Source organism: Lampris incognitus, chromosome 1, assembly GCF_029633865.1.
Source record: "Lampris incognitus isolate fLamInc1 chromosome 1, fLamInc1.hap2, whole genome shotgun sequence".
In the NCBI taxonomy this organism is placed as follows: Eukaryota; Metazoa; Chordata; class Actinopteri; order Lampriformes; family Lampridae; genus Lampris; species Lampris incognitus.
In genome coordinates this window covers 127,230,997-127,245,262 of record NC_079211.1, presented here as the reverse complement: position 1 = coordinate 127,245,262, position 14,266 = coordinate 127,230,997, and the positions used below count along the sequence as shown (strand labels likewise).

The 14,266-nt window shown below is 43.9% G+C and overlaps 1 protein-coding gene across 1 annotated transcript in view; it reads right to left on the bottom strand.

Moving 5' to 3' along the window:
• The window catches only part of abca2 (ATP-binding cassette, sub-family A (ABC1), member 2), a 220,575-nt gene that overhangs the window by 118,201 nt on the left and 88,108 nt on the right, over positions 1–14,266 (bottom strand). The window contains exons 3-5 of the mRNA XM_056296979.1: positions 13,815–13,926; positions 1,913–2,076; positions 1,303–1,424 (exon numbers count right to left, since the gene is read on the bottom strand). Of these exons, the coding sequence (XP_056152954.1) occupies positions 1,303–1,424; positions 1,913–2,076; positions 13,815–13,926 (398 nt within the window). The remainder of the gene's footprint in view (positions 1–1,302; positions 1,425–1,912; positions 2,077–13,814; positions 13,927–14,266) is intronic.

Below are 14,266 nucleotides of genomic sequence, written 5' to 3'. Positions count from 1 at the left end.
CGGTGCACCCAAAGGAAACCCATGCAGACACAGAGAGAACATGCAAACTCCAAACAGAGGACGACCCGGGATGACCACCAGGGTATGACTACCCTGGGGATCGAGCCCAGGACCTTCTTGCTGTGAGGTGACCACGCAAACCACTTTGCCACCATGTCGCCCTGAAAATGTAAATGTATAAACTAAATTCTGTTGAAGCTGCAATAGGCAACATGAACATGCCAATGTAAAACCTTCCGCCTCTCGCTCTGCTGCCTCATATCACTCCGCATCGCTCTTCAGCCTCTTACAATCCCACAGCTCTCGCCATCTTGAAAATGCCTCTCTGGTGTTGACCCTTGTCTGATCTCTCTTTTTATTTAGTGCTTTCTTTCTCTCTCTCTTCTCCTCCAAGTTTTTCCTTCTTTTGGCTTGTTTTGTACTATACGCTGTTGCAGGCAAAGGTGGTATTGGAAATGTACTACAAGTTGCCATAGCTCTTGACACAACTTCTGCATGTGTGCCGAACCAAGACATGTAGAACCCGGATGTTTGTACAGAGTCACTGTGATTGCCTAGTTATGTAATAGCTAACCCTGATTGGTTGTTTGATTCAAACTGGGTCCAGGTTAAAAAAAAGAATATATATATACACACACACACACACACACACACACACACACACACACACACACACACACACACACACAAAGAGCAGGGCACTCGCAGACACACATTTTTTTAAAGGAACCCTTCAATTAATTATTGTTAGTGACATGCAATAGTCAAAATTAGTTATTTCGACCAAAATTATAATGAAATACTATTGCCTACTGCAGCTTTAAGTCCAGTGATTAAATTGCACAGCTACATAATGAATTATTGGCAAAAGAGACTGATTAATGGCTGCAGTTGTAGCCAGAAAGAAGCAAAATAAATAAATAAATAAATAAAATGCATGACCAAAAATTAAAGCCTACCTCAACAAAATAAATTATTAAATACATTTATGGTCCCTTTATGTCAATTTCTGTTACACCAATAATTTTGAAAATAAGTTGGTTCCTTTGTGTTTGACCTTGAAGTCACAGTTCGATGTTGTATGTTTTAGGACTCAGAAAAATCAGAGTTCATGTAAAAAGACGTAAACTAAGAAGCATTCCAAACGAGCAAAATCATATTTTGTGCAACTGCAGAGAGTGTTAAAATCTTTCTGTATTCAAGCCTTGGTTATTCTTTTGAATTTGGAAAACCTTTAATATGAAATTTAGAATTAAAGTGAGACAAATTGAGCTAGACAGTGAAAAGCAGGGAAAAGCCGACCTCTCTCAGACTGATGGGTGTGTCCAGCAGAAGGCTGGCCATGTTATTGGACAGCGAGAGGTTCCTGATCAGGAACTGGTGGAAAACTGACTGATTCTTCAACACGCTGGCCAACGTAAATCCTGCAAGAGAACCACAAACACACACACACATACACACACACAGATTTACAACTCAACCTGTGTCAGCTAAAACAGATAGGCCTACATCTTATTCTTTTGTTAGTATCTTGAAACTCTCTTGCTCTTTCTGTTTCTGTCTCTCACTTGCTGGTTAACTCACTGGTTAACTGGTTAACTGTCTCTCATGTACTCTGTTGCTTTCTCATTACCTCCCTTCCATTGCATAAAGCTGAAATCTGTCATTTCCCTGAAGTAATCTGCAGGTTCTGAGATGACAACAACACTTTGGTGGTCTATTTCAGTTAAAATGCTACCTACCCATTACAGCTGCCTTTATAGGCAGTAGGGAGGAAGGCAGCACACTATTTAGACATGATTGTCGCTACTTTTTAGAAAATTGTCACCCAACTAGTACAAGTCTAGTATAAAAGACGTGTTAAGACAGACAAGCCTTTGCAGTGCACCCATCCAATTCTTGTTAGCAAGACCTTGGGTGCTGTTGTAGTAGTGGTCCAGCGGTGAGGAGGTGGAGCTCAGGCTCTCTAGGTGCTGCTGTAGGGACTCCAGCTCCTGACCCAAACCGGGCCGGTCAGCGGTAAACAGGTGGTTCTGCTCCACCACCTCACTGATCTGGTCCAGCAACTGGGTCACACTGAAAGACGAGATTTCAGAACAAACTTCATATAATGCATACAGTCTCTGGGAATACCTATGGCTAACGGACCCCAAAATGTTCATGGTTGTATAAACACACCGATGAGCCTTAGGCCGTGAAAACACTAAGATTTACAGGCCCGATTATAACTCTGATTTGGCTACGATGACATATTTTCAAGATCAAGAAGAGTCTGCACTGGACAGGCGGCCAGATTAATTGGTCATTACCTGCATCTGCAGATGCTGATGACCGTCCTCCTTTTTTCCTTCCTCTCTGAAGCGGTTTGGAAACACGGTTAGGCCATTAGCATCATTAAACGTAATAAATATATGGACTTTGAGCGTGTGTGTGTGTGTGTATCGACCGTTTGGCATGTTTCTCTGTCTGTTGGTATGCTGTTTCTGAGTTCTCTTTCATAGCATTCGTTTCAATGTCTCACTATGGGATACGCCCCCTCGCGTATTCACAGAAGCGCTTGTACCATTACGCCAGCCCTGATTGGCTGGCAGTCATGACGTCTGCGTCAGGGCCCTGCGCAGCGTCACTTGTCATTCATTCAGACGCTTTTGTTCAATGCTTCGACAGGATTCGGAGAGCGAAAGAAGTGTGGTGCGGTGGTCTTTAAAATGTTATACATAGCTGTAAGTGGTCAAAAGTTTACAGGTGAATAGAAATAGGGAATTGTTCGATGAATCTGAGAAGAAACGGAGGTTGACATTGGGAAATCGGAGAAGAGGGATTTCTCTGGTAAACATGGGAAGACCTGACAGAGCAGCGAAAGCTACGGAGGGTGGGCACAGCTATGCTGTGAATGGGCTAGAGTGGGGAGATTCAGAGGGAATTGAGATTGAGGACAGTATGGAAGTTAGCCTGGAATCAGAGATCAAGGAAAAAGCGAGGAAATAACTCTGCCGAAGTTGGTGTGAGGAAACTTAGGAAAGTGACTAGCTTTGAGGGAAGTAGTGGTGAAATGGGGGATGAGGGAAATAAAATCAACGTGAATTCATTTTCCTCCATGGACAGGATCTCAAGGCGCATTTTGGGAACCTCAGAATTGATCTCTGCTCTTCACAGATGATGTGGTTTTGTTGGCTTCATCAGAACGCGACCTCCAGTGCGCACTGGGGCGGTTTGCAGCTGAGTGTGAAATGGCTGGGATGAGAGTCAGCAGCTCCAAGTCTGAGGCCATGGTTCTCCACCACAAAATGGAGGATTGCTCCCTCTGGGTTGGGGATGAGTTGTTGCCTCAAGTGAAGGAGTTCAAGTATCTCGGGGTCTTGTTCACAAGTGAGGGTAGGATGGAGCAGGAGATTGACAGGCGGATTGGTGCAGCATCAGCAGTAATGCAAATGTTGTACCGGGCCGTTGTGGTGAAGAGGGAGCTAAGCTGGAAGGAAAAGCTCTCAATTTACCAATCAATCTGCGTTCCAACCCTCACCTATGGTCATGAGCTTTGGGCAGTGACCAAAAGGGTGAGATAATGGATACAAGTGGCTGAAATGAGTTTCAAGCATAGGGTGTCTGGGCTCAGCCTTAGAGATAGGGTGAGGAGCTTGGACATCCAGAGGGAGCTTGGACTAGAGATGCTGCTCCTTCACGTCGAAAGGAACCAGTTGAGGTGGTTCGGGCATCTGATTAGGATGCCTCCTGGGCGCCTTCCTTTGGAGGTTTACCGGGCACAGCTAACTGGGAGGAGACCCCGGGGTAGACCCAGAACTTGCTAGAGGGACTACATGTCCAGTCTGGCCTGGGAATGCCTTGGGATCCCCCAGGAGGAGCTGGAGGGCGTTGCTGGGGAGAGGGACATTTGGAGTGCCCTATTTAGCTTGCTGCCACCGCGACCTGACCCCGGAGAAGTGGCTGATGATGAATGAATGAATTAAAAATCAAGGTGATACTCAGGTTCAGCGAAGGGAATGGTGTTAAACGTATGAGCCCAGTAAAGTTAACTATGATACTAAAAAAATCAGGTTGGTGAGGTTAATCTGGCTAAAATGTTGAGCAATGGGAATGTGTTGATTGTGTGTAGAGCAGAGAAAGGGCTTATAGGATGAAAGAGGCAGGAAAGTATAAAGTAATGAGTGCTAGCTGCGTTGAGAAGGGAAACAGGTGAAATAAGGGAGTGATATGGGGAATACCAGTTGAAGTCACCATGGATGAAATAAAAGCAAATTTGAAAGGTGGGAGGCTGAAGGAAGCACGGAGGTTGCATGTGTTCAGTGAAAGGGTGAGGACAGATAGCGAAAGCATACTGTTGGAGTTTGATGAAGAAATTCTCCCACAGAAAGTGGTGCTAGGATACATGACCTACTCTGTCAGGGAGTATGTGCCAAAACCTGTAAGATGTTTTAATTGTCAGAGATTTGGACATACTGCTATGACATGTAAAGGAAGAAGACGGTGTGCTAGATGTGGTGAGGCTCATGAGTATGGACAGTATGGGAAAAGAAAGCAACCAAAAGGTTGCAATTGCGGAGGCAATCATAGTGTGGCATATGGAGGATGTGAAGTCATGAAAAGGGAGGTAGAGATTCAACAGGTCAGAGTGCAAAACAAGACCACATATGCAGAAGTGGTCAAGATGGTGAACCAGAGGAGAGGGAGGGAGACAGGAGACACAAATGGTAGCCAACATAACAGACAGCAGGAAGAGCCAAAAGGGGGTAAAGTAGGTAAAGTGTGGGTTGATCTCAAGAGATTAGTCACTTTCATTGCAGGAATGATAAATACTACAATGGAAACAAAATCAAAAACAAAAAGAATACAAATAATAGTAAAAGCTGCAGCAAACCATCTGAATATTAGTGAACTGACATGGGAGGAGGTGAGAAATGACCTCAGTGCTCACACTGAGGTCATTTCTCACCTCAGGGAAGCCAAGAGTCAGCATAGGTTGGTTAACACAAGTGTGATTATTTTATTACAGTGGAATGCATAAAGCTTGGTGGTAAACGGACAATAATTTAAAAACTTTATTGACCAACTATCATGGACACCGGAAGTTGTTTGTGTACAAGAGACATGGTTAAAACCAAATCTTGATTTTAGAATTTTCAGCTATACTGCTGTGAGGTGTGATAGGGAAGAGAGGACAGGTGGGAGTGTGCGACATTTATTAAGGAAAATGTACCATTTAGGTTTGTTAGAAAAGGGACAGAGGGGAAATATGTAGTAGTAGAAATATGAACAAATGAAGGTCAATTCACCATCATAAATTATTATAACCCTTGCAGAAAAGTAGATATAAACAAGTTAAAGCAGATCCAAGGACAGTTACAAATCATATCTTTTGGGTTGGGGATTTTAATTCACATAGCATGTTATGGGGAGGGAAAAAGACATCCAAACAGGGAATTCATTGAGCAACTGTTGGAGGATAATAACTTGGTGTGCATTAATGATGGGTGAGGGACAAGGATAGATGTACACACAGGTAACAGCTCAGCACTAGACTTAACACTGGTATCACGAGAGGTGGCAGGGATATGTGAGTGGGAATTATGGGAAGACTCAACAGTCAGTAGTGACCATTAGCCAATATTTAGTAAAATAGAGACAGACCAGGAAATAAGGGTGGAGAAAAGAGAGCCAAGGTGGATATTTAGTAAAGCAAAGAGGGATCACTTCGAATATTTATGTGAGAGGGAATGTAATGACATAGACCTGAGTCAGGATATAGAACAAGTTGATGGAAAGTTTAGGGAAATTGTACTAAAAGCAGAAAATCTATCAATTCCCAGAAGCAAAGGGAAAATTTGGAGGAAGGCAGTCCCGTGGTGGACTGAATAATGCAGTAAAGCCATTAAAGGAAGGAACAGCGATTTTAAAGTATTAAAAAGAACCCATAATTTCCAAAAACTAATTGAATATAAAAGGGCACAGGCACAAGCAAGGAAAACTGTGAAGGAAGCAAAGAAAAGAAATTGACAAGAAGTAACAAGCTAGGTAGATCAACACCTACAGGTGATGTCTGGGGAATGATAAGAAAGATGAGGGGAATCAGAAGAGAGTGGCAGTACCCAGTACTAGTAGAGGGAGATGAGCCATGTCAAAGGAAGATAAAGCAGAAATATTAGCTAAGACATTCACCAAAATCCATAGTTATAACAATCTAACAGAGGAGGGGAAACTAGGGAGGGAAGCAACTAGACAAGAATACTCAGATGTTTTGCAAGATCAGGAGAGCACAAGTGCATTGGATGCACCTTTTGCTATACAGGAAATGAGAGCTATAGCAAAAACTGGCCAGAAATCTCCAGGGAAAGATCAAATATGTTATATAATGCTAAAACATTTAGGAACTCAGACAGAATGAAGCTTCTAGAAACATATAATAAAGTTTGGGAAGAGGGAAGGTTACCTACCAGTTGGAACAAGGCTGTCATTATACCCATAATAAAACCAGGAAAGGACCCAACAAGTCCAACAAGCTACAGACCAATTGCACTTACTTCACATGTAGGGAAAATAATGGAAAGGATGATTATAGAGAGAATGACATTTTATATAGAAACTAAAGGGTTATTATCCCCTTATCAGAGTGGATTTAGGAAAGGTTGAGGAACAATGGATCCAGTAGTTTGTCTGGAAACTGAAATGAGAAAAGCCCAAGGTAATAATGAATCAGTGATGGCAGTATTCTTTGAAATAGAGAAAGCTTATGATATGGTATGAAAAGAGGGATTGTTGATCAAGTTAGGAAAAATGGGAATAACTAGAAGAACTTTTAATTGGATCAAGCTTTTTTGATTTGATAGATTTATTCAACAGCATTATGTAATAATTACAGGGTAGATAACAGAACTCCTCAGGACAGTGCTATCCGCCCAATCCTTTTTTCTATTATGATTAATGACGTATTTGCTGATATAAATTATGCCATTGGGAAGTGACTGTTTGCTGATGATGGGGCTTTATGGAAGAGGGGGAATAATTTAGCTCTACTGAGAGGGAAGATTCAAGAAGCGATTTTCGTGGTAGAGAAATGTTCACACTCATGGGGATTAATTTTTTCTGTAGAAAAGACAAAGGTTGTGGTGTTTAGTAGGAAGAAAATAAGGGAAGCAGGTGTAAAGATGTATGGGGAGCACTTAGAGCAAGTAAAGACTTTTTGGTTTTGGGGGTTTTTATTTGACACAAAACTGACCTGGAGGGATCATATTAATAAGATACATAAAAAATGCAAGATGGTTCTCAGTGTAGTGAGATGTTTGACAGGGTCAGAATGGGGAGCAAATAGGAGCACTTTGATGATGATTTATGTTGCGTTAATAAGATCAGTGTTTGATTATTGTAAGTGTAGTGTACAGGTCAGCAGCAAAATCACAATTAAAAAAGCTCAAAGTAAGTCCGCGGTGGTGTAGCGGTCTAAGCATCAGCTTTGTGTCGATGCAGTTGCCCACTGGGGACCGGAGTTCGCTACCCGGTCTCGTCAGATCCGACTATGGCCGGACTCGATGAAGCAGCGATAATTGGCAACACTGTCTTCGGGAGGGGGGCGGAGTCGGCTTGTATTCGTCACATGAATCTGCGTCTCTGTGTGTCGGAAAAAGCAGTGGTTCGGCCTGGATTCGCCTTGTCACGAAAGTGGGGAGGTGTCTCCTTCGAAACTGTTGGCCGGAGAGATGCAGTTGGCGAACGCATGCATTACGAGGGTGGGTGTTTGAATTAAAATAGGGATCGATTGGCCACTAAATTGGGAGAAAAAGGGAAAAATCAGAAATAAATTTTAATTTAAAAAAAAAGCTCAAAGTGATACAAACTCAGGCACTTAGGTTTTGCTGTGGGGCTATTAAGACTTCCCCTAATATAGCCATTCAAGTGGAAATGGGAGAGATGCCACTGACTCTAAGCTATAAGCAGAGGATGGTAAACTACTGGGCAAATCTACAAGGGCATATAGGGAAGACCATCCTACTGTGAAGGCCCTCAAACCTTGTTGAGAAAGTAGGAAAGCAAAGGGAGAATGTTTTGCTTGGGCAGCAAATAAAGTAGCTGAAGAAATGGGATTACATGGGAGAAGTTGTTGCTCCACAGTGCCATTCCCGGTGACTCCGCCATGGTTATTTCCCCCTGTGATATTAGATTTCTATATTCAAGAAGAAATGAAGAGTGAAAGGAATAGGTAATTGGGCAGAGATAGTGGACAGCAGATTAAACACAATGCATCAGTCATTCACTCCAATATATACAGATGGATCAAAGGAACCTATAAAAGGAAACACAAGACTTGCTTATGTTATCCCAGAGTTAGACATACATATCAAAGAAAGAACACCAGATCACTTAACAGTATATACAACTGAGATATTGGCTATTGCATTGGTATTACAGTGGATAGAGCAAAACAAGCTTAAAAAGGTCATACTGTGTTCAGATTCATTGTCAGCTCTGGTATCATTATAGTCCATGTCATCTCAGTGCAGACCAGATATCATCCACGAAATCTATGAGATACTATTCTGACTACATCAAGCAGAGACAGCAGTTCGGTTTATGTGGATTCCAGCTCATAGGGGTAGAGGGGAATGACATGATGGATTCACTGGCTGAACAAGCCCTGAAGCAGGACAGAGTCATGAAGGTGCCCTTCATCAAAGCTGAAATTAAAACAATAATAAAGAGCAAAATCATGATGGCTTGGCAAAAGTTATGGGATGAGGGAAACAAGGCCGTCATTTGTATGAATTAAAACCAAAAGTGGGAGAGAGGATATCAGTAGGGAAAAATTCTAGGGAACAAGCAGTCATTTCAAGATTGAGGTTAGGACGCACAGGATTAAATGGAACAATGCACCTATTAGGGAAGCATCCATCAAGACTTTGTGAATGTGGATCAGAAGAAATTGTTGAGCATGGTATTTGTCACTGCCAGAAATACTCAACACATAAAGAAAAACTGAAGAAGGAACTCAAGACGTTTGGGGTGGAAGTATTTAATCTTAAGAATTTATTCAATTTTGGGGGGGGTGTAAACCATTGTTTGTGTTCTTAAAAGAAATTGGCATAATGAAGCGGATCTAGTGCTATTATTATTATTATTATTGTTTTTTGTTTGTTTTTTTGTTTTTCTTGCCATTCATCCTTTAGTACTCTGGCCCACACTGCAGCATAGTAGGTGGCGGTAATGCACCTTAAACGCTAGTTGCCACCTGGAAGAAGAAGAAGAAGAAGAAGAAGAAGAAGAAGAAGAAGAAGAAGAAGAAGAAGAAGAAGAAGATGACTCATCATTCCATCACCTCTTCTCACTTCAGAAGCAAGCTAATCTCACCCGTATCTAAACTAAACAGTCCTCAGACCAGAGCAGACACCTCTGTCACTGGACACTAACCGCTGAGATACCGGTACGACTGCCTTCACCATTGGTAGCTTTTTACTCTGGCCTGTCCCGAAACAGTGTAGTATTTCTGCTTCTACAAGCTAGCTAGCACGTTAACTTTGCTACTCTGAGCAAGCTAATGATACCAGGAACCTGCGGTCACCTCCCCAGATAGCATCCGGATGTGGGCCACTTCAGGCAATGATGTGGCACTGATGGCTTTCTTCTGGCCCTGACAAAATAGATGTGAGCCTGAAGTTGCCCACATGTATAATAGCAAATATGGCCCAAATTTGCCAAATCAAATGTGGGCCTTTTTTGGCAAAGATGCAGTGCTCTCAGCAACATGTAATCTGGATGTGACCCTGAAGTGGTCCGTGTGGTACATGGTGAATATGGCCCAAATATCACAAAACAAATATGGGCCACCTTTGACAAATATGTGGCACATGCAGCATTGCTATGGCTTGGTTCTGGCCCAGATCTGGCAAACAGGAGCGGACCACCCAAGTGCCATCATTCCACGTGGTATGTGGGCTGGATGAAAGTGTCAGGTGTGGGACGGGTCCGGGCTACAGCAATTTTGCTATCTGGGTCACCCCTTGCCCATCGTTGGAACTAGCTAACGAGATTTTCACTCCAGATAATTATTTTAAATTTAGCATGCCAGCCAAATGAATACAGCTGCCAAGGTGCTTCCCACCTTGGAGCAAGGTGATTCCCCCCACCTGTGTACCTGCGGAAACAAAATTTCAAGCAAAGACACACACCAGGTCTGCTCCACGTGTCTCGGGCTGGAACATGCCCAAGCCGCTTCAACCGTGGCTCGTGCGCTCACTGCGCTCACTTCATGGCTAAGAGCCCCTGCTGAAGACTTGCCCACCAGGCTAGCCTCTCGGATAAGGACTCTATTCTCACTGGTCCCACCCCTGAGGAACCCCAGCTCAGTGTGGTTGAGGAGGACGGAGAATCAGAGAGCGAAGATTTTCAGGTGTCGGAGGAGGACGACGAGGATAGTTCTTCCTTCATTCCCCCGGCTTAGATTCCCAGCTCTCCATGCCTGTCTGCTGCTAAAGGCGAGGGTGAGGCTGCTCAGCCTCCACCTAGCACTGACATGCACGACGTGTGTAAATGCCCTGCAGAGAGACTGGGAATCCCATGGCCCACTGTCATTGTGGAGACTCTCCGGTCCCGCTATGAAGGGAGAAATTGCCCTAGGCTAAGCGGTCCACGAGACAGCTTCTTCCGGTGTTCGCCAAGCTCCTGGAAGAAGTCACCGTCTCATGGAAAGAAAATTCATACTCCAGCAAGACCCCCATTCAAGGAGCATCTTCCCTGGATTTTGAGGGGATGGATAAACATGTCATGGCCTGCATGTCGCCCATGGAGCCACTGGTGGCAGCCCACCTCCACCCACGGCTGTCGGCTACATCATCCAGACCACCGCCAGAGCCGACCGCTTCCAGTCCGCCATGGCTGAGCGAGCTTACAAGGTGGCAGCCCTGACGGTGAGAGCACTCAACATCACCTCCATGTTGTCTGCCTACCAAGCGGAGCTTTTCGATGACATGACCTAGGTACCCGACACTTCTGTGTGGGATGAGATTACGATTGCGGATATCTGTCTGCGTGTCCAGCGATGCACTGTCCAGACTACGGGGAAGTGTATGTTAGTGTTGGTACTGCAGGACAAAGATGGCTCAATCTGACAAACTTGTTGGATAAAGAGAAGGGGGACATCTTGGACATACTAGTTGTGCCTGATGGCATATTTGGCTCCACTCTAGCTTCCATGCAAAAGAGATGCAAGGCAAAGAAAAAAAGAAGATGAAGCTTTACAGCTCTGTCTCCCATGGAAAGTGGACGTGCCAGCCATCCCCTGTTCCCTGACAGTCCAGCGTTCCAGTGTGTCTGGGGAGGAATCCCCCAATGCCAACCCTCTCTCTCGGTGGCATGTGGGCCCGGAGCTCAGTTTGTGCGTCCCAGCCAAGAGGAGACAAGACTCAGTTCAAATGTGGGATTGTTCAAATCCACATTCAAGTCTCATGAGCACTCACACACACACTGTGAAAACAAATTTTCATTCAGTGACACATCCGGGCACACAGCTGAGGGTGCAGTATTGCATTTTTTTCAAAAGGGAAAAAGATAAACACAAAGTTGCAAAACATAGTGTTTCCCCTTTAACACTACCAGAGGGGGCCAATGCCCTCCCTGGGGCGAAAAAGCCGAGGATGGCTGTCCCGAGTCTATCAGTTCGCGCATGCACAGTAGCACCCGGGTGTACCGACCATTGTCAGCCGCTAACGGGAAGCGTCGTACCGTTAAAAGAGGTTCCCAGTGATTGTGTAGATCAGAGAGAACTTCACTCACCTCTATCTTCCCACATAGAGTTGGAAAACTTGCACGGTGTCAAAATGGGTATTGAAGACAATAGCCATTGGCTACAGACTTCAATTCACCACAGCGCCTCCTCGTTTCAATGGCTTCATTGCTTCCCGTTACAGGAATAAATATCTCTCTTGTTAAACAAAAACGGCATATGAATAGTGCCACACCAGCAGAGGCTAGAGGGTCTCTATTCGAGGTATTTCCTGGTCCCAAAGAAGGGGGGGGGCATTCATATCTCTTGTATCTCAGGAGATACAAGTTTCACATGCTCACACACACAGCCGATATGCTTGGTACGCCCAGGGATTAGTTCACATCGATCGACCTGAAGGACACATATTTTCTCATCCACACAGGAAATATTTAAGGTTCGCATTTCAGGACACTGTGTATGAGTACTTAGCCCTGTTTAGGGGGGGTCTCTATCCAGGATATCTGTGCTGCAGCTAGCTAGTCATTGCCCCTCACATTTGCAAGGTTTTATAAGTTGGATGTTACATCTTCAAGCCTTGCTCATGCTGTCCTGAGTGTTGGTTCCTCAGTGGACCTGCCTCATCCACACACTTATTCATGGAGGGGGCTGGTGGTCAGTCATTGAGATAACTTGTCTGGCAATACGGGAGTCTCCATATCCCATAGTGAGACATCAAAACGAATGCTATGAAATAGAACTTTAGGTTACTTCTGTAACCCCGGTTCTTTGAGTAGCATGAGTGAGCTGTCTCACCAGACTGCCCTTCTTGCTGCTGGGGTGAAGCGAGAAGAGGTGTGCTTGTTTTGAATGACAAGTGACGCTGCATCAGTCATATATAAGGCGCAGGGCACGGACACAGAGGTCATGACTGCCAGTCAATCAGGCCTGGCGTAATGGTACAAGTGCTTCTGTGAATATGTGAGGGGGCATATCCCATAGTGAGACATTTCACTCATGGTACTCAGAGAACCGGGGTTACAGAAGTAAGCTAAAGTTTTCAGGCGTATGTATGTGGGTGTCTGTGATCCTGTGTGTATACTAATATTAGACAACCAAACATCAGCCATAGAGTCCTCCAGAGCTCAGAACAGATTACATAATAATATAATCGTTTACTTTGAATAAGACAAGGCATCGCACACTTGACAATTGAAATTTGCAAATTTCTCATGTTTCCAATCTTCGAGGCACACACACTTAATGTTTTTGTCATTCACTAGCTCACACTACATGAACATGTTAAGACCTGTCCTGATTTGAGTCGTGAACATCAAAAATGTTTGATATAATCATGATGGCTTTGTCTGGTTGTAGACTCAATTGGGGAACAAGCAATTTGGATCTTAACCCCACCTCCCACCCACCCACACACACGCACCCCCAACCACACACACACACACACACACACACACACACACACAAAATGACAAAATAATAATGTGTAATGACTGTCCGTGGTGACTTGACCTATTTTATATAGATCAATGCAGAGTCTCCATGATCTTGAAAATCAGCCAACATGGTCAAGTTGGGGCTATAATTACGCTTTAAAGACAATGTAAAAAGTTATTCAGAGCATATCTTGCTTCTGTAATGTGACATATTTCCAGGTAAAACGGGATATTAGGCTGGGACAAAATGTAGGGAGGGATGTGATTTGATCCTTTAGGATTTGTTTGGATATTGCGAAAGTTGCCGTGCCATAACAAACATGGAGAATTACAGCGATGGAGAACTGGATGCTAATGTTAGTCTACATTCTACCATGGAGGACTACTTGCCACCAACAATTATGTCAACAACACTGAAGCACTGAAGCTCGGATGTGGTGATGCAATAATAAAACTTGGCTGAGGAAGTTAAGATGATTATATTTTGATATAAAATGTATAAAAAATAAAATTTTCAGCATAAGAGGTTGAACAGGTGCATCATAATATGACTAGGAAAATGAGCTAATAAGGTGAAAGAAAAAGTAAATTTTCATTTAACATTGTTAAAATCATGTAGCATATCCTCAGCGGCTAACTTATAATAACAGCCAACTCACGTGGAGTTCTTGTACTGGAGGAAACCAAACTCGTCCCTTTGTCCGTCTGGACACAGCGACTGCATGATGGGGATGATGCCTGCTGAGGTCAGGGGGGCCGCGCTATAGAAGGCTGGACAGGATGGAGGGAACAAGGAAAGAAAATAAAAAGTAGAGACAGATGATAAAGAGAGAAAAGGAGAAACGGCAAGAGATGGGGACACAGAATAACAGTGAAACAGAGTGGAAAGGTTGGTCGGACATAGTGAGAGGGGCATTAGCGTGTATAGACAGGGATGAATAAAAGAGACAAGAACAAGAAAGGGATGAAAAAGAAGTGGTATGCAGAGAAATAAAGAGATCGATGTTGCAGAAAAAGTGAGAGGAATGATGAGGATCAGAAAGTAGAGGAAGTTTGGGAGCGCCGTGCATTCAAGGAGGATGAGGAGGATCAAAGAAGGAGAAGAAAGAGA